Below are 21,935 nucleotides of genomic sequence, written 5' to 3'. Positions count from 1 at the left end.
GCATGCCCTTTGGGACGTAGACAGGGAGAGAATCCCCCAAGGTGTATTCTGGATATTCGTAGCTTTATCCACTATGCAACACTTGATCACAAACAAGGCTGTTCAAACGTTTGTGGCAAAGAAAGCTGGATAATAGTGTAAAAAGTGGAAGGCAAATGTTTAATTCTCAAACCTCCTTATCATCTACAAAGACCGTTCACCTTCAAAGACTTCCCTTCTTCACCATTTGAAATGCTGAAATAGAAGTGGCAAGTGCTTGAAATTGAAATTGATCACCCCCCCAATCCCAAATTGAAATTGAGCCCCCATACAAGCTACGCTGAAGCAATGCTTGTACAATCCAGTCATTTATTTGGTGGAGCTGCGACTGCAAGACAGAGAGGCACTCACCACCGCGTCCGACGATAGCTGCTATGTTTGTGTCGTCCTATGTCTCTAATGCATCCATTTCTGTCTGTGGTTGTGTCCACCTTGGTGTCCGCTACCTCCCCTTTTCTCTCATCGGCTTTGAGTGGCTGGCAGGTTGTTGCCTCTGTGCTGTGGATTGATAGAAAAGAAGAAGAATGGATTTAGTTCTCTCTCTCTCTCTCTCTCTCTCTCTCTCTTCTCTCTTCTCTCTTCTCTCTCTCTCTCTCTCTCTCTCTCTCTCTCTTTGTTGTTGTTGTCAGCTGCACACGTGACTCTCTGAAACACATTCCATTTCGAAATATTCTCAGAATACGAACTGTTAGCTGTTTTGATTATACCGTTTGAAATGCATTGATGCATCACTAAGGCCTATTTTATTTCTCCTCCTTTCAGTCACTCCACAGGATGTTTTTTTTTCTATTTTTCCCACCCAGACCCTGGTTGCGTACTAAATGGCACCCTATTCCCTATATAGTGCACTACTTTTGACCAGAGCCACATGGGTCTTGGTCAAAAGTAATGCTCTACAGCTCCTGGAGGCCAGCTAGAGGCCAGCTATTCTCCATTCAAATGAGCTGTCAGTTGAAATGCAGTTATTTACATGCTTCAGTTGACCTGACATTCTCTGAAATTATTTTCTGCATCTCGAGGTCTCGAGGTTGGCAGGCGTAGCAATGGGGAGGCGTTGGCAAGTGGAACAGTGGAACAGTTAAGCACAGACAGAGGCAGAGCACCTTGAGCTTGTCCTTCCATAGGGATGAAGAAACTACCACTTATACTCATTGCATAGTAGCAACTATCAGACCCAAAAGCTAAAACAATTCAATCACATTTTATCACCGTGCTATATTACTATGCTCTCTTACTCACAGATTTACCACTTCATTCTCCCAACATGTAGAATGGAAACAGTGTTATGGAAATAACGCCAGTAATGAATGAATATAACAGCACTCCACTACATGCATTTCCATTTAACTATGCACTTAACTATGGACGATCATGATTTGGACACAAAGCTACTGTACCGTTTCCTATGCAATTTCGTATTAAAATCATATGAAAATGATTTAGCCTTTTTTTGCATTGACTCCTACAGTCTTGGCTTCATCACAATATCAAACCTATGTAACATGACTGTCCAGATAATAGTACACTACTTTCTCATGGGGCTCTGGTCAAAAGTACCACACTATATAGGGAATAGGGCGACATTAGAGACACAGACTTCTCTGTGCCCTTTCCTTATTACCATACTGTGTTTTAGTCATGGGAGATTGAAGCGTAATTATACATCTTCCTCCTTTCGAGCGTCTCTGTCTGATTGTAATGAGAAGATAATCAGGAGCTGAGATTAAGACTTGATTGCCTCTTCTCCTTCCGCTCAGAGCTTTCTGCTTTCTCTCTCTCCCACCTCGGTATTATAGACTGAGGGCCACACACACACACAGACACACACTCACAAGCAATTACAGTGAGCGAGTGTACACGTACACACACGTAGGCACGCACACCGTCTGTACGGCCTGTAGTGTCAAACTGTACGGCCTGTAGTGTAAAAGTGCAGGCTGTCTCCATCACGGTGGTGAGTTTTCAAGGTGATGGGTGAAATGAAGACAGCTGACGCTTGCTGGGTTGGGTGATTTAACATGATCAAGGAATCAAGGGAAGGAGACTGAGGCTGATAGAGGAAATGAATATTTCAACACGAACTAGATGATGATTAATTAATTTTTTATTCTGTTAGGAGAAAAAGTAGACCCTATTTGTTCTCTAGATTGCTATTGGCATTGACGTCATGGACCAGTTTTTATTCCGAAGGCGCTGTGATGGAATATCTTTCCAGAATTGTCTTGTATTTGAAGAGGAATTATGTGGCCTGTAATCCTCTGGAATTCTGACAGAACCTGAATTTGTTTACCCCGAGACAGGTAGAAGACGGGTACAGGTGTGGAATCTTAATTTGTTGGTGTGGTATCTTAAATGAGCCTCATGATTTACATAAATTCACTGAAAACACAAATTCCTCTTTCTCTCTCGCTCTCTCAAACCAGACAGAATAAATGTCCCACTACTGTACGTCCTACTACTGCGACATTCAAATGTTCAAAAAAATATCTCAAATGTCGCCATACACATCAACAATCGTCATTTTATATAGCTTACTAACACAAGATAGATATTGGTCTCCACTACGACATAGAGTGCCTTCGGAAATTATTCAGACCCCATGACTTTTTCCACATTTTGTTACGTTAGAGCCTTATTCTTAAATGGATTTATTTTTATTTTTAAATCATCAACAATTTACACACAATACCCCATAATGACAAAGCAAAAACAGTTAAACCTCCCCAGAAATGCCTTATTTACATAAGTATTCAGACCCTTTACTATGAGACTCGAAATTGAGCTCAGGCGCATCCTGTTTCCATTGATTATCCTTGAGATGTTTCTACAACTTAATTGAAGTCCACCTGTGGTAAATTCTATTGATTGGACATGATTTGGAAAGGCAAACACCTGTCTATATAAGGTCCCACAGTTGACAGTGCATGTCAGAGCAAAAACCAAGCCATGAGGTTGAAGGAATTGTCTGTAGATCTCCGAGACAGGATTGTGTGGAGGCACAGATCTGGGGAAGGGTACAGTCCCAACACATTTATGCAGCATTGAACACAGTGGCCCCCATCATTCTTAAATGGAAGATGTTTGGCACCACCAAGGCTGATCAGGTGATCCCGGTGAAAGCTATAATCCCTTATTGGTGTCATGGAGACAGGTTAAAGAATAATTTTTAAGCTTGAGACAAAGATTGTGTATGTGTGCCATTCAGAGGGTGAATGGGCAAAACAAAATATTTAAGTGCCTTTGAACAGGGTATGGTAGTAGGTGCCAGGCACATGAGTTTGAGTGTGTCAAGAACTGCAACGCTGCTGTAAAGCCTGTGTGTATCAAGAATGGTCCATCACCTAAAGGACATCCAGACAACTTGACACAACTGGCTTCAACATGGGCCAGCATCCCTGTGGAACGCTTATGACACTTTGTAGAGTCCATGCCCCGACGAATTGAGGCTGTTCTGAGGGTTAAACGGGGTGCAACCCAATATTAGGAAGGTGTTCCTAATGTTTTGTACACTAAGTGTAGCTTACTGTAGCCTATCAAAACACTTTTTCCAGTAGGAATGATCCATTTTTAAAAATATAATCAAATCCTCCTGCTGCAGGATAAAAAAAAATCTGTGGCAAAACTGGTCAAATTAAGTTCCAATATCTGTAAGAGGAATTATACGTTGGACAGGAGTTGGTCAAAACCTGCAAAAAGGTGAAAACTGTTTAGGGGTTATATAGGGCAGTATGGAACAATAAAAAGGTTATTATGCCATGAAGAGCTATATATTTTTTTTATGTAGATATCCAACATGACCCACCCTCATAATTAGAAAGAATACCCTGACAGAGATGGTATTACAAAGGTATGTCAGTTTTGGGTCATACATTCCCTCAAGATGTTCGTTTTCCCAAATAAAGATGAACACAGTCATCCTTTTCTGCTTGAAATCCTATCATACTAATGATATACTCTAATGATATTCTGTATTCTTAATTTGAGCCAGTTTGCTACAGCAGGAAAATAATCCTGCAGCAAAAGGAAATATCAGGAATCAAGGTAAGACCCAAGTGCAGACTGTGTGAAGTAACAATGTTTATTGTAACCACAGGGGCAGGCAAACGACAGGTCAAGGCAGGCAGGGGTTGATAATCCAGAGCAGAGCCCAAGGTACAGGCGGGCTCAGGTCAGGCAGAGGTCGTAATCCAGAGGTGGAGCAAAGATACCGGACAGCAGGCAGGCTCAGGGTCAGAGATTGGTCAGGCGGGCGGGTAAAGGGTCCGGACAGGCAAAGGTCAAAAACCAGGAGGATGAGAAAAAGAGAGACTAGGGACAAACAAGAGCTGAGAAAAAACACTGGTAGTGTCACGTTCGTTGACGGAAGAATCAGACCAAGGTGCAGCGTGGTAAGCGTACATCATTTTATTTGATGAACACGAAACAATCAATAAACTACAACCGAACGTGAAGCTACATGCAGTGCAGAAGGCACTGTAGACTCTGGACTGCAGACTGCTGCTGGAGACTCTGGACTGCAGACCGTCTCTGGAGGCTCTGGGCCATGAATCATCGCTGGAGGCTCCGGGCCATGAATCATTACTGGAGGCTCCGGGCCATGGATCATCACTGGAGGCTCCGGGCCATGGATCATCACTGGAGGCTCCGGGCCATGGATCATCACTGGAGGCTCCGGGCCATGGATCATCACTGGAGGCTCCGGGCCATGGATCATCACTGGAGGCTCCGGTCCATGGATCATCACTGGAGTCTTCGGGCCATGGATCATCACTGGAGTCTTTTTGGGGCTGCCTCTCGTGCTTGCGTTGTGGTTGCGAACCCTGGAGTCGTCGTTGATCCTCCTTCGCTGCCTCCACCTGCTTCCATGGCAGGGTCTTGTCCCCTGCCATAACCTCCTCCCATGTCCATGATGTCCTCCCTTTTCTCCCAGGCCCAGGATCCCTGCTCCTCCTGGCCACGCTGCTTGGTCCTTTGGTGGTGGGATCTTCTGTTATGCCCGTTGACAGAAGAATCAGACCAAGGTGCAGCGTGGTAAGCGTACATCATTTTATTTGATGAACACGAAACAAAACAATAAACGACAACTGAACGTGAAGCTACATGCAGTGCAGAACGCAACTACACACAAACAAGATCCCACAAACTAAAGGTGGAAAAAAGGCTGCCTAAGTATGATCTCCAATCAGAGACAACGATAGACAGCTACCTCTGATTGGGAACCATACCCGTCCAACAAAGAAATAGAAAAACTAGAATACCCACACAAATCACACCCTGACCTAACCAAATAGAGAAATAAAAAGGCTCTCTAATTTCAGGGCGTGACAGGTAGGCTTGAACAAACAAGACAAACTGGCAACAGACAGACAGAAAACACAGGTACACCTGGAGTGGGGTGGAAACAAGCACAAGGACAGGTGAAACAGATCAGGGTGTGACAGAAAATGTGAATTATTATCTAGATTTTAATTCATGGACATCTTTTGTAGGGGTTGATCCATTTTTCGTTTGTGCAAATCAAGTTTGACATTTTCAATGGAAATTACAAACTTTAGAAGCCAATTTAAACCTTCAATACACTACTGCTGTTCCGGGAAAATTCTCAGCAACAAAAATGCTGCTCTGACAGCTGGTGCTTAAAGCTAGTGAGGGAGATATGAGTCTCCAGCTTCAGAGATTTTTGCAGTTCGTTCCAGTCATTGGCAGCAGAGAACTGGAAGGAAAGACGACCAAAGGAGGAATTGGCTTTGGGGGTGACCAGTGAGATATACCTGCTGGAGCGCGTGCTACGGGTGGGTGCTGCTATGGTGACCAGTGAGCTGAGATAAGGCGGGGCTTTACCTAGCAGAGACTTGTAGATAACCTGTAGCCAGTGGGTTTGGCGACGAGTATGAAGCGAGGGCCAACCAACGAGAGCGTACAGGTCGCAATGGTGGGTAGTGTATGGGGCTTTGGTGACAAAACAGATGACACTGTGTTAGACTGCATCCAGTTTGTTGAGTAGAGTGTTGGAGGCTATTTTATATCACCGAAGTCGAGGATCGGTAGGATGGTCAGTTTTACGAGGGTTTGTTTGACAGGATGAGTGAAGGATGCTTTGTTGCGATATAGGAAGCCAATTCTAGATTTAATTTTGGATTGGAGATGCTTAATGTGAGTCTGGAAGGAGAGTTTGCAGTCTAACCAGACACTTAGGTATTTGTAGTTGTCCACGTATTCTAAGTCAGAGCCGTCCAGAGTAGTGATGCTGGATGGGCGAGCAGGTGCGGGCAGTGATCGGTTGAATAGCATGCATTTAGTTTTACTTGAGTTTAAGAGCAGTTAGAGGCCACAGAAGGAGAGTTGTATGGCATTGAATCTCGTCTGAATCCTACATATACATTCCCAAATAAAGATGAACACAGTCATCCAATCATACAAATGACATACTCTAATGATATTATACATAATCATATGCAATCTCTGCTTTTGTGGAACACTTATAGAAGGGGTATAACCAGGCTGACTGTGGCTTGGCTTTGTTGTTGTCTTTATCAGAGTGACTCATGCTTCCTGGAACAGTGGCATAGGCCCCTGTGCTCTGTTGCTTCGTTATGTAGTACTGCTGCTATTGTGGTGTATCATGTGGAAGAGGGGGAAAGCAACAACAGATGGAGCAGAATCTACATTACAAACAGGAGAGAGGAGCTTAAAGGGGGCATTACTTTCACCTCAGCAAACTCCCCAGGGTCAGAGAGAGAGAGAGAGAGAGCAAAAGAGTGTGTATGAAGGGGGAGGCTTCGGGGGATGGCGTGTGTGCGTGCATTCTTACATGCCCGTTAATGCATTATTGTGTCTGTGTACAAAAATTAACAATCTATTACAGTGTATTATTCTGTAAGTAAATCTATGACACTCCATTTAGTATGATATATTACGTTATGTTACATTATGAATGGATTAGCAATAGTGCAATATCATATGCTTTATAGGGCATATAGTGTCATACGTCTTACCCGGTCGTGCAATACGAATTGGAAGAAATATTTTATCATACATCCTGGGGATGTATGGTATTATAGGTCTTTCTCTGAGACAAGGTTGCTTTTGCGCCATATTAACAAAGGAGAATTACAGGGAGAATTTACATCTGTGGTTAGGAGAACTAATGACACAGGTTAGGATAATTTATGTTGAAGCTTAGAACTAAAACGGCAAAGGTTAGGTGAATTTATGTAGCAGGTTAGGTGAACTGGGTTAAGTTTAGAATAAGGGTTAGGGAGAGGGTTTGCTAAAATGTCCCCGACTCGAACACGTAACCTTTGCTAGACGGTCGCGAATTACGCACACCCATCCTTCCCGACCAACCTCCCTACTTTCGTTTCTATCTAAAGTAACTAGACCATTATCATCCATCTTGGAGTTTCTCAAAAATACGTAAATTATATTTCGTATGGCTCTGAGGCCAGGCTGACACACTCTTGTGCATGCATGCAAAGACACACTCACGCATGCACACAAACACACACACACACAGTACCTCTAATGATAGGGTGAAAAAAAAATCTATAATGAATTAGTAAATCAGAGTTGTACGCCACTCTGCAAGAAAAGATGACATAATTGCCTCCTGCATCGGTGTGTGTCTATTTCTCTCTTTCCTTCCCTCTGCACAAACTCTTCCAAATGGAGTGTTTACACAAAACGTGAAGGAAAAAAGGGCAGACGATTTGCTTGTGATTTGATGGCAGAATGTCCAGGGAGAGATGGTAGATGGGAGCAGCGTGGAGCGGAGTTTTGAATGGAGCCCCCACAAGGATGTAACAAAGAGGGATTCTGATTCTAGACCAGTATTATGTTCCAACTTCCATCCCTTCCACTACTGATGCCCTGCTGTGACTGGATACATTCTTCCAAGTACAGTAGGACTTACAGCATTTTATGCCCCCCAGGCTTTGTGAGTACTGTGTATGATTCTTTTGTAGGCCTACTCTTAACCGGTATGGTGTGCCGAGATGAATCGTGGATGTAAGATTCCATTCAGTCCTTCTCATCCACTTCTCATGGTCACTGTGAAGGGATGTGCGTTCTGTTTTGCAAGATGAGGGTAATTGTGGCTGCTATGCAAGCCATGTGCACACGGGGATGCACACACACACACACACACTGTAAAGGAGTTACTGTGAATTTGACAGTAACTTACAGGCAGCTGAGTGGCAAGTAAAATTCTGTATTTCATATTTCAGTACTCTGTACAGTGATATAAATACGGTATCAAAGCAAGTACTGTGTAATTACACACAGTACAATACCGTAAAATGTACTGTATTATACGGTGGAAAAATAAATGCTACCATAGTTGGTATGAATTAATTAATAAATTAAATTCATTGAGGGGAGGGGTTTGTATTTCACAATATTTTACTGTAATTACAAGGGATTGATGCAAGCAGGCAGGTTGGCTGCCAGGTAAAGTGTTTGCAGATTACAGCATATTAATGAGGCCTTAACAAAGGCTTCCAAACTAGCAGCTTCTACAGGGCAAAACAGATTAAAAGGACATGGCAAAATGCTCAACCAAGGTTTAAGACTTCCTGCAATTCCAGTCTTTCCCCCATACATTTTATGTTGATGGGGCACTAAAACCACATAGAAGTTAAATTGGTACAGCGTTCTTACTCACAGGTGCAACAAATATAGCCTATTGCAAGGCACACCTCAAAATATTTTGATGCACCAAAAACAACAATACCATGCACCCACTAGGGGTCAAAAGGTTTTTGGCGCACCAAAGATGCGGTACGGTACTGTATTCTGCAGAATTGAATTGCAGTACCATTCCAAATACAGCAATTCTTTCCCCATGCACAATATTTTCCACAGAGCACCATCATTTACAGTATGCTGCAGTAAAATGTTTCAGATGATTTTACTGTTGACTATACCCAAATTACCATATAAATTAAAGTTTATTAAAGTTTTAGTTTTAGTTTCAGTGCACATCTACAGGAGACATACTGCCATTGCCAAGAAGACCTGTGCGTGTCTAATAGAGCTTTAATAGAGGAGATGCCAGGAAGGATCGATACATCTAGCCTCAAACAGGAAGGGAAAACAGGAAAAACAAGATGGTGGATCAATAAATTAAACAACACGGCCACAGCCGGTCAGGGAGAGGGCAAGTCAAAGGAGATGTCAACATTTGGATTATGGTCCTCCTCATTGACATTGACATAGTACATGTAGGTTAAACAGTCGATTTAGGCAGAGAAAACAAACATGGTGTGACAGGAACCCATCCTGCATACAAAATGGTGGTCTGAGAATTATTAGTGACATTCACTTTATCAGTGAATGATCAGTGACTTTGGGGGAGCCTTGGTACAGTGGTCTCATAAACAAATCACTCTGTCTGAGTCAGTAATGGAAACTCAGATAGAGAAACCCACTGTCCATGTACTATTACCCTGAAACCACAGTGGAGATGGGGGAAAAAGGGATTTGGAGGGATATGTTCAAATATAGAGTATATATCGCCTAGCATACCATTTACAGTAGAATTACTTACAGTGCTTTCGGAAAGTATTCAGACCCTTTGACTTTTTCCACATTATGTTACTTATAGCCTTATACTATAGCCTTATTCTAAAGTGTCTTAAATTGTTTCCCCCCCTCATCAATCCACACACAATAACCCATACTGACAAAGCAAAAACAGGTTTTTATAAATGTTTGCAAATGTATTTTTTAAAAACCCTGAAATTTCACATTTACATAAGTATTGAGACCCTTTACTCAGTACTTTGTTGAAGCACCTTTGGCAGCGATTACAGCCTCAAATATTTTTGGGTAATTACATATTTACATGATTTGTTTGATATTAATAGTTAGCAATTAATACTTAACAAATAGGATGATATTTCTGTCCTGTTAGTGTCTGTGTTTTTATGGTCTCCACTCTAGTTCCCTGCAGTTAATATGGGTTTATGGTCACCAGAAATGGCTTGAGCTGACAAATGAGTTAAAGACTGCATCACATAGACAAGATGTGGTGGGTGTAACCGAGATAGAGATAGTCATGAGGAGTTTAAAGTTCAGCTGTATATAGTACTCTGCATTTGTGTAAAGGTTAGGTTACTCGGCCCAACACTCAAGGGTGGGGGTGGGAGGGGGGGGGGGGGTGATGCTGCCACCACCGTGCTTCACCGTAGGGATGGTGCCAGGTTTCCTCCAGACGCTTGGCATTCAGGCCAAAGAGTTCAATCTTGGTTTCATCAGACCAGAGAATCTTGTTTCTCATGGTCTGAGAATCCTTTAGGTGCCTCTTGGCAAACTCCAAGCGGGCTGTCATGTGGCTTCCGTCTGACCACTCTACCATAAGGCCTGATTGGTGGAGTGCTGCAGAGATGGTTGTTCTTCTGGAAGGTTCTCACATCTCCACAGAGGAACTCTGGAGCTCTGTCAGAGTGACCATCGGGTTCTTGGTCACCTCCCTGACCAAGGCCTTTCTCCCCTGATTGCTCAGTTTGGCCGGGCGGCCATCTCTAGGAAGAGTCTTGGTGGTTCCAAACTTCTTCCATTTATGAATGATGGAGGCCACTGTGTTGTTGGGGATCTTCAATGCTGCAGACATTTTTTGGTACCCTTCCCCAGATCTGTGCCTCGACGCAATCGTGTCTTGGAGCTCTACGGACATTTCATTTGACCACATGGCTTGGTCTCTGCTCTGACATGCACTGTCAACTGTGGGACCTTATATATATATATAGATATAGATATATATATAGATATAGATATATATATATATATACATAGGTGTGTGCCTTTCCAAATCATGTCCAATCAATTGAATTTACCAAAGGTGGACTGCAATAAAAGTTGTAGAAACATCTCAAGGATGATCAATGGAAACAGGATGCACCAGAGCTCAATTTGAGTCTCATAGCAAAGGGTCTGAATACTTATGTAAATTGGCATGCTAATATGGACATGGTAACAGAGTCGAAGTAAAGGGAACGTGTGTGTTAGTGTGTCTTAGGGATCTTCCTTCCCCAGTTGCTGTGGGTGATTTGACCATTCATTCGGTCCCAAGACACTCCTCTGAAGTTCAGCAAGGCTAATATGCTGTTCATTACCCATGTAAAGCTCGCAGGAACAATGGATAATCATTATTATAGGCGATGAAAGTCATGATAATTAGGAGTGGAAGAGACATGATCTAGCACCACAATTATACACCCGATGGACTAGCACACCCTATTTAAATGAAGGCGTATTGTTTGTCCAAGTTCCATATTCTAGGGACAACTTAATTATAACCCAAAGACTTTCCTAGATAGCAATTAGATGAATGATGTGAATACACTTGCCTCGGGGGTACTACACTACTCCAATAATGAACATGTACACTTTTCATGTAGAGTTGGATTGGTCTTTTCCAGTATTTTTCCAGTAACTATAGTGGATGCAGAACCAGGCTAACCCAGCCCAGGTTCAGCTCAGTAGTGGGAAATAGGTCCACGTGGAATACTACTGTATCAGGGTTTGGGTCAATTCCGTTTCAATTCCAGTCAATTCAGTGAAATTCCAATTCCAATTCTCGTCAATGCTTTGCAATTAAGAACATTTGGAATTGGGGAATTGAATTTGGTTTACTTTCTGAATTTACTGGAATTGAAATGGAATTGAACCCGACCCTGTACTGTGTCTCCATGTGTTCTCTGTGTCAACCCTCACATATCTGTCCTTTTTTTGCAGCATGCAGTGGCTCATATTTGTGAAGAAGAGGTAATTACCCACTGTGCTATTAGGTCAGTGTCTAATGAAAGCAGAGGAGGAGAGCTGCAACGATGATTACTGAGGTCACTCCACTCGCGGTCAACAAACAACAGTAGGAGCCTTCACCGTGGCTCCCTCTCAATACACAAACCCACCCACACCTATCCATGACCCACACTCATTATTAAACATGCAGGTACATACGCTCATACACCTGCTTGTCATCACAAACAAGCAAGCCATTTAAGTGGACTGTGGTGTTACTAGATTTTGCATATGGATGAGACCAAGCTCAGCCAGTGTACTCACAAATAGAGCAACATCAAATCAAATCAAATTGTATTAGTATTTGGCTGTACGCACTACCCTCTGTAGTGCCTTGTGGTCGGAGGCCGAGCAGTTGCCATCCCAGGCAGTGATGCAGCCAGTCAGGATGCTCTCGATGGTGCAGATGTAGAACCTTTTGAGGATCTGAGGACCCATGCCAAATCTTTTCAGTCTCCTGAGGGGAAATAGGTTTTGGTCGTGCACTCTTCACGACTGTCTTGGTGTGCTTGGACCATGTTAGTTTGTTGATGATGTGGACGCCAATGAACTTGAAGCTCTCGTCCTGTTCCACTACAGCCCTGTCAATGAGAATGGGGGTGTGCTCAGTCGTCCTTTTCCTGTAGTCCACAATCATCTCCTTTGTTTTGATCACGTTGAGGGAGAGGTTGTTGTCCTGGCACCACTCGGCCAGTTGTCTGACCTCCTCCCTATAGGCTGTCTCGTCGTTGTCGGTGATCAGGCCTACCACTGTTGTGTCATCGGCAAACTTAATGATGGTGTTGGAGCCGTGAATGGCCGTGCAGTCATGAGTGAACAGGGAGTACAGGAGGGGACTGAGCAAGCACCCATGAGGGGCCCCTTTGTTGAGGATCAGTGTGGAGAATGTGTTGTTACCTACCCTTACCACCTTGGGGCGTTCCGTCAGGAAGTCCAGGATCCAGTTGCAGAGGGAGGTGTTTAGTCCCAGGGTCCTTAGCTTATTGATGAGTTTTGAGGGCACTATGGTGTTGAACGCTGAGCTGTCAGCAATGAATAGCATTCTCACATAGGTGTTCCTTTTGTCCAGGTGGGAAAGGGCAGTGGTGAGATCTGTGGATCTGTTGGGGCGGTATGCAAATTGTAGTGGGTCTAGAGTTTCTGGGATAATGGTGTTGATGTGAGCCATGACCAGGGGCAAACTGAAACAATAATTCAGGCCGGGAATTTGACTCCATCCCAGGCCACCCTGTTCACGCAAACCACCAGACCGCTAATTTTGTAGGCTAACCCTATTTGTTGATGTAACGGGTACCAAACTAGTTATACATTTGGCCACTATGTTCATCTGGGAAGAAAGTTATCCACATTCCAAAATACAAACATTTGGGACTGACCAACAAGTAGCCTATCCTAACACTTAGTTTTCAAGGTATGCTATGGCTATGGGTGCACCATCAAAGACTCGAAATACTCGAAATACACCAACCATAGCACATAAAAATTTACAAGGCTAGACACACAAAACAATTAGCCTACACTTTTTAAAAAGAGAATGAGATATACAGAGTTAGCTCAAATGTTCAAATTAGTATCTTTATATTCAAGCGTCAAGCATATCAAAAGTATCAGAAAACTTCACCCACACACATTCACTGAACTTGAACATAAACTACAACAACGTACAGTAAGTAAGTATAATACACAAGTCGAAAAAGCACTCCTCTACAAAAAAATGTAGATTACAATGTTCACTCACTTGTGTCCAGAAAGCAAACAACACAAAAATAAACACATCTATACGCTGAGTCAATGAAATTGGACATTGGCTACATAACTGCAAGTATAATACGAAAGTCCAAAAAACATGCCTCTGTACAAAAGCTTTAACTCACAGCAAATTTTCTTTCACCCTTGTCAGCCTGTTATTAAGGAAGAGTCGTAGCATAGCTACTTCAGAGTAACCAGTAAGTAATTACCACCAGTAAACCAGTAGGCGGAGCAGTAACTCACTGCTCTATGCCATCTTGTCAATGATGCCATCTTTGTCAAGAATCTCCTTCTCTGTTGCCATTAAAAAGAAACGCTTCAAGGTTCTCTTGAGTGAGGGAGGTTCTTCGTTCTTCAGGAATTTCAGGGTGGAGAAGGTCCTTTCACAAGTCACCTGAGTGATGGATAGGGTGAGGAGGAACTTGTAGCCCAAACCAATGATGTGATACGCATCCGTGAGCAGATTGTACTGAGACAGGAGAAGATAGCAGCATATCAGGCAGTTTTTACATGTGGAACAACTTCTGCTCACCAACTCCACACTTTCATTAGGATGCTCAAAGCCTTCCCCTGATTCATCACTGGTGGCAGTCTTTTCCACTGTTGTGCAAGGCTGATCAGTTCCGCCTGCTATGTCTCAACAGTGGCATGTTCATCAAATTCCAGTAAGCATTTGCGGAGCTCCTTCATGGCTGTCTTTGGGAGGCCCTCTTCTCTGATCTCAGGAAAATGCTTAGGATTCATGCAGGAGACATCTGCACACAGCACTGCATTACAAACCTCAGCTGTAATTATGGTTTCATACTTTAGGAGAGCAACCTTGTACCCAGAAGCCTTGCTTCAGATGGCAAGGTTTTATGGTCACATCCTTTTCAATTCTTTCCATCAATTATTTTCAGTTAGCACAAGGTTGAGGACATGTGAGTAACACCATATGTGTACTTGGTTAGGAGACTCTCCTGTGAGCAATGCAGAAAAGCCCCTGCATTACCCCTGCATATTAGCTGCTCAGTCTGTTGCATTACCAACACACTGTTTGATATCTATATCCATCTTCTCAAGGGTCTGTTTCACAAGGTCCACAAAGTACTGTCCAGACGATGACTCACAGTCAATGACCACAATGAGTCTCTTGTGGACAACATCAGTGACATATCGCAGAACTACTGCACACTGGTCTTTGGATGTTAAATCCTGTGTTGTGTCCATTTCTAATTGAGAACATCCCTGCCTTTCTCACTTCAACAGCAATTCTCTGCTGAATCCACATTCTGATGACTTCAATGACTTTATTTGCTGTTGTTTTGGACGTCATAGTTACCAAGGACCCTCTTCCTTTACTTCCCATCTTCTCAATGCAACAACTAACATGCTCTTGTAGGCAGACATCATATTTGCTTAGCAACAATATATGCATAAGAAACACGTTTCTCAAGTTATATACAGCTTCGTGTCTGTGTCCTCTGTAGCTATGCCCACATTTACCAATGACTTTAACTACATCAATCACACGTTCCATGACCTGCCTCCTCTTTCTGACCTGGTCTCGTTGAACTGACGTTTGCTTGTGACTCAGAAGGGTACGGATGTCAGCTCTGCTGGCTCTGAGGAAAAAGGCTTCTGCACTTTCTCTATGGGTCTTGCTTCTCTCATGTTCCTGTACTCTCTGATGGGCATGTTTCCAGGCCTGCATGCCTCCTTTGACAAATGCACTATCACCGGCTGAAGGTTTTGCGAATGCAATATTATACTGAGCAGAGCAAGGAGTGGGTTACTTCCTTGTATGTCAGCCATTTTATGTTTGTGCCATCTTTGGAGTGGAATACATTGGGAATGACGCTTTGTGGGGTTTGTTTTGGTTGGTACTGGAAAAAATAAGTCAAAATCCATGTACTGAGAACGGGCAAAATAATCAAATGGATTTTCAGTGCTTTCGCTGTCCCTTTCTATCTTCCTTATACTGGGCTCTATGTACCTCTCTCTCTCTCTCTCTCTGCATATCTGGTTGCTCTGCAGAATGAGATTAACATTGTAAATAACCTCAACTTAAACTTGTATTGCTTGTGCAGTCATCGATTGTGTGCCCCCTGATTACAGTTCTACTGATAATCTCATAAATAAAGCACATACTAATCTAAAATCATAGCCTACATATTTAGGTTTGTGCTCTTAAGTTATACCTGAAGGTTCCTGCTTTGAATCTGACTCTGAACTGACCACCATCTCCAGTTCTGCAGGAGCACCTGAAGCTCTAGTGCTGCTTCCTTCTCCACCTTTGCAAAGAAAATACTCATACTCACTCATTATCTCATTATCATACTCACTATCATTAGTGTATCAGTAGGCTACATTAATACAGCTCTGGAACAAATTAAGATTGGTCTCTTAATTTGGAGTGGTCTCTTAATTTTTCCCAGAGCTGTATATTATTGAAGTAACTTGTAATGCTGGTACTAATGGCACTAATGATCTTTGTCATTGCCTGTGCTGTGTCACACAGGCTACTGTGTTACGTTCATGGATGGTTAGCAGCCACATAGCAACCATCTAGCAGCCGTCTGGGGATACAATACAAATGTGTAATGTTGGGGGTACTCGAGGACCGTAGTTGGGAACCACTGATCTAGAACATTCAGTCTGTTTCAGTAAAAGTGCTATTTCATTGTCATTGTCTCACGGAGAGAAAAATCTCATCACACACTCCCTGGCCCTCTCCTGCAAGAGACAATTTCTCAGAGAAAATCCCAAATGAACGTAGTTGGGTAATTGATTTTTAGTAACACTCCTAGCTGCCAGAATTAATTGCTATTCACAGGGATGGATGCAAATCCTTCTGGGCAGCCGAGACAAGCTCAAATTGGCCACCGCCTTCTTCTGGGATGTTTCTGAAATGATGGCAACCTACTCCCTATATAGTGCACTACTTTTGACCAGGGCCCATAGCGCTCTTGTCCAAAGTTGTGCACTATATATGGAATGGGGTACCATTTGGGATGCACCCCTGCACTGCCTGATTGGAAGGTAGGATGATAGAAGTGGACATCAAGGATTTAATGGTCGCTCCGACACAATTAGGAGGTATCGCTGGTCGCTAGACGTGGGTTATTCTTCGTCTCTAAGGGTTTTCGCCAAACCTTGTGTCCAGTTTTACTTATAAGGATTTTGACAAGATATTCAGATATAACTACACAGGGTTTTTGATAGGTTCAGTGATCACCGCACAGGGACGGGGTGATGACATTTTCTCTGCTTTTATGCTAGTGTAAGGGCTGTTGTCCTCCTCTTCCTCGGACGAGGAGAGGAGAGAAGGATCAGTGGACCAATACGCAGCAGTAGGAAAATAAGCCATCTCTTTATTTGAATACGACGGCAAAACGAAAACAAAACACTTACAAAATTACAAAATAAGAAAACGACGTAGACGAAAACCTGAACTTACATAACTAAACGTAGAACTCACGGACAGGAACAGACTACATCAAACGAACGAACAGCCAAACAGTCCCGTATGGTACAGACATGGACGAAACAGGAGACAATCACCCACAAACAAACAGTGAGAACACCCTACCTAAATATGACTCTCAATTAGAGGAAAACGCAAAACACCTGCCTCTAATTAAGAGCCATACCAGGCAACCCAAAACCAACATAGAAACAGAAAACATAGACTGCCCACCCAAAACTCACGCCCTGACCATTATACACATACAAAAACAACAGAAAACAGGTCAGGAACGTGACAGCTAGAAGGAAGGTCTATATATTATATGAACTATTTTATATGCACTATAAACAGACAACTCTGAGAATTTGTGAAATACATTGGTTTCAAACGTCTCATTGTCTTACTTCTCCAGTCATTGTATTCTGTCTTATTTTTTTGATTATTATTTTTTGCACACAAGAAGAAAAAAATAAACATATATATGATAAAGGTTTAAAAGATGAACAAAAATAACCTGTGCATGAAAGGTAAGAAATCCAGAGGGGCTTGTAGGCACCTCCCCTTTAACTGATTATAAAACAAAACCATGAAAAAAAATACAAAGACATATTTCAGATTTTTAAGGGAGATTAACAAATAATTTGAGATTTACACAAAGAACAAGGAAAACAGATGGTGAATAAGGGGGTAAAATTCAAGTAGAACACTTAAACAAAAAAAGAGGCAAATAGGCAGAGAAGTTATTGGGTAGAAGAAACAAATCCAACCTTCTCACCTGCCTGTACTATCAGCCGCATTGAATGCTAGCCCTTTCTAGACTTTCAAACAATTGAGATGGCCAGTAAAGCGCAATGTAGCAAGATAGCGAAGTGACTTTGAAGACAATTGAGGTTGGTTTAGTCAATTATTGCAGCTGATGATAAAGTGGAGCAACGTAATGGACTGATTAATTTCCGTTATCACAGCTAGCGCAAAGAGTAATTACAACAAAGTACACCGCTCTGTGAACCACACATCAATCAAATTAAGGCAAGTCTCGTCCACTCTCCATCTATTGTGCTCCGTCCCAAATGGCACCTTATTGTAGTGCACTACTATTGACGATGGCCCACAGGACTCTAATCAAAAGTAGTGCTCTAAAAAGGGAATGGGAGGCCATTTGGAAAGACGCCCTGGCAATCACTTCCTCTGTCCAAACAGAACAAATTAGGTCAAACCCTTGCCTCGCTTCAGGGCCTTCGGCCATGGAAGTGTTGTTTGCTCACGAACGGTATTCTTTCCTCGCTACAAGACAAATAAAGGTCAGTTAGGAAGGATGAATGGAAGGCTGCCATGACTGGAGAGGAAGGGGGGACTTCAATGGAGAATGTTGTGTTTAATTAGCATAAGGAAGGCTTGGTAGCGTGCTGCAGTTCAATCAACTCTTTCCTACTGCAGCATAGTCTTGGAAATTGCAATACAATTCTAACTCACAGCATGCACAACTCAATATCACCTCATATCCATTTAAAACCATAGTAGTGCCACATGAAATTACATGATATGATGAAATATCTACATAGTACAGGAGACTCCTGTATCCTAAACTTCTAACCTCCGGAGGTAGATGAGTAACGAAGTAAGAGCACTTGACTGTGCTGTCTGGGCATTCTGTGAATAGGACGCGTCATTGGCTGGGGCTTAGCTCTTATGCGGCTGAGTTGACAGACAGACCCAACGGTGTTATGTAAGCCTCCAGTGCGTCCCAAATGGCATCCTATTACCTATATAGTGCACTACTTTTGATCAGGGCTCTGGGTGATCTGACGTATCGGATGAGTAATGGGATCGATACATGAGCAAAACGGAGGTAGAGCAGAGCTGAAAAGCAAACCCTGATCCCAGGTCTCACTCCATCAGGTCTACTCACAACAGCGCAGCAAAGTCTAATAAACACACAAGGTTTTAGGCACAGAATTAAATATTAGAACTCCTATTAGAATTTAATTAGATATCTGTTGTTTTCGGGTTTCATTTAAATAGAGCTATTTTAGGACATTTTGTGGTGGTTTGGACTAAATAATTACACTCAAATGCTGTATTTGGTCCTAAAATATAATGCAATGATTTTCTGCCCTGCAACTGAAAACACATTGAAATTCAGCATCATTCATCATACGGTACAGTTATCTGAATGAATTTTAAAATAATCTTAACACGGACGCGGATCTATTACACATCAGAGCTGTGAAAATAAAAGATGTGAAACCAACTAACGATTAAACTCTTCTACTCGAAATACTATGCCTGGTAAAATGCATTTACACAGATATATGACTCATAGTTCAAAGGCTTCAGCAGACACCGGCAAAACTCTGTCGATTCCCCCGAGAGGCGTTCAGAGGGCTCTCGGTGGTACCTAAATTAAATTCACAAGGGCTGTTATTTTTTTGATTCCTCTTATTACAAACCAACCGCTGCCTGAGAGCAGGCAGAAGAGAGAAGGGGCTTCAGAGAGGAATGACATTTGAGAAACGCCGTTATAAACGTTGCATAACACGTATCACTTCTGATCTGATTTGACCTTGACAGTCTTCCCTTTTCACAAATCAAATAAAACTTGGCAATCACTGTGTGTCAGCAAAGGTAGAAGTTCACCAAATACTCATGATTGCATTAAGTCAGATAAACTAGATGTCAAGGAACTTCAGCCTCTCTCTTTGCCCTAGACACTTCATGACACGGCACCTCCCCTAAACTCCCCAAAATGGCTGCCTCTATCACCTCAGACTGCTAACATTCTGTTAGCGTCACAAAAAAGCTACCATGACTTATAAGCCCATTTAGTGGCAGGGACAGTTGATGATTCCAACAGGAGGACAGGGCCAACAGATCCAGTTCCAGATTCCTGTTTCCACTTCCAAGCAGGAAGAACTAAGGGATTTGATTGCAGCGGAATTAGAACCAGTTCCTCCTGGCTAAAAAACAATGGGTACAAATCAGCATCCTGACTAACCGCTTTCTGCCATGAAAATGTTCTGATTAACAGAGGCCCATTAGGCATAATGGGCCTCTGACATCCTCGCCCTTCTGACATTGGCACCGCCATCAAGGTCAAAATCAACTATGCTAATTTCATCATCTATAAATACCAGAGAGCACTGTATGTATTTTTTGCTTGGATCGTTAACAAGGGAAAATTAAAGTGGTTCTGCTCTTTCACGGGTTATAAACTCTAAACGACAGTGTGTCAATTAGTCTCCCCCCCAATCAAGTTAGTTATAAGTAATTAGGCATTATATTGTGCCAAGGCGGAGGGAAAGAGAGGAGAGGAGAAGGGCGGATGAGGGGCAGGGGGAGGAGGGGAAGGAAGGAAAGGGAGAGGGAGAGGAGAGTAGGAGAAAAAGGAAGGAGGGAAAGGGAAACAGTGTTTAATTAGTAGTGCTTGCAACTTGTGATGATGGTGGCTCTTCCTGTCTTCCTGCCCTGGTTTGGTGTGTGTGTGTGTGTGTGTGTGTGTGTGTGTGTGTGTGTGCTAATGTCTATGGAGAAGCAAGCAGAAATAACTGATGCATGCTCTACCCTGCCTCTAATTACAACACTGTGGCACCAGAGATGTCCGCCACTACACCAGAGAGCCAGCTGTCTGGCAGAGGAGAGGATTGGACCTATAGTGTGATTGGAGGTTAGTGGGGAGAAAAAAGAAAGCAGTGGTGTAGTGTCAGCAAAGCAAGCAGTGTTGGTTGGTTCCGAGATTTTGTGCATGTTAAGGAGGAGCCAGTGCCAGTGCCAAACAGGTGCTAAGGGAGTGGCTAGAGAGTTGGACTAGGGAGCCAATAGGGGTCCTGTCCTGGCTGAGAGTTAGGACTTAACAACAGGCAGATGGCTGAGCTTGAGATGGACCGCTCTACTTGTCAGCTGCTTCTTTGTGAAAAGTTTCTGTCTCCTTTTGAAATAGGACACCATTTACACTTGGATGCTTTGGGGATAGATGGTGATAGTCGAAGGTAACTGGGGAAACTTTGGGCAGGGATACTTAATTCCAGAGGTGAACAAATAATGAATGTGTTCACAAATAATGACTGTTCATATAAATTCAGAAGACAGGGAGAAGATAATATTATTATGAATTGCTTTCTAGGTAAAACTTCCCCCCTCAATTAGACAAGTAGCATTCTGTCAGCAGCTGTGTAAGAGACAAATAAATATTAGTTTTTCATACCTTAAGAAACAGTATCCAGTATCCAAATTAAAATGCGATTTGACAGACCATCAACCGCAAACCGCAGCATTGGGAGTGTGTGAGAGAAAGAGAGAGAGAGACCTTCTTCTATATTCTATCTTTCTATTTCTTTTATTCTTGCCCAATTATGCCCCATCACGTTTCCTTGTATCCACTCTGTGGGTAAGTCCACACTGTCAAAGCTTGCCCAGACACACCGACTACGGTGTGGGGGAAACAGCTTTGGACACAACAGAACTCTGCAGTAATGAGGTTCTTGGGTAACGGGCTAATTTGTGTCAGTAAACATATCAGGCTTGCAGTGAGGCATGGCAGGGAGAGAGGAGAGTGTAACCCAATGGGGCAATAGATTGCTGTGCGTAGGAAAGATAGTTACAAAGTCTGACAAGGAGCTGGAAGTACCGAGGAAATTCATTTAGAGAGAAGAGTGGGTTGGGAGAGGATGAGGGGAGAGATTGGTTTGTTCCATAAATCTGAACATTCTCTCTCTCTCTCTCTCTCTCTCTCTCTCTCTCTCTCTCTATCTCTCTATCTCTCTATCTCTCTATCTATCTATCTATCTATCTACACCCCCCATACCCATCCCTCGCTAAGCCCGGACAGCCTTTGCTATGTAAAACAACCCGGTGAATTATTCACAAAGTCCCCTGTACGGCCACCGAACACACTTCACTC

General features: G+C 42.9%; 1 protein-coding gene across 1 annotated transcript in view; it reads right to left on the bottom strand.

The window, feature by feature from the left end:
* Positions 1–21,935, bottom strand: part of LOC129853896 (serine/arginine repetitive matrix protein 4-like) — a 92,351-nt gene that overhangs the window by 20,647 nt on the left and 49,769 nt on the right. Inside the window, exon 2 of the mRNA XM_055920380.1 lies at positions 391–537. Within this exon, the coding sequence (XP_055776355.1) occupies positions 391–537 (147 nt within the window). The remainder of the gene's footprint in view (positions 1–390; positions 538–21,935) is intronic.

This window comes from Salvelinus fontinalis, chromosome 4 (genome assembly GCF_029448725.1).
Source record: "Salvelinus fontinalis isolate EN_2023a chromosome 4, ASM2944872v1, whole genome shotgun sequence".
In the NCBI taxonomy this organism is placed as follows: domain Eukaryota; kingdom Metazoa; phylum Chordata; class Actinopteri; order Salmoniformes; family Salmonidae; genus Salvelinus; species Salvelinus fontinalis.
Note: the sequence above shows the minus strand (reverse complement) of the source record. Positions and strands in the feature narration are given on the sequence as shown.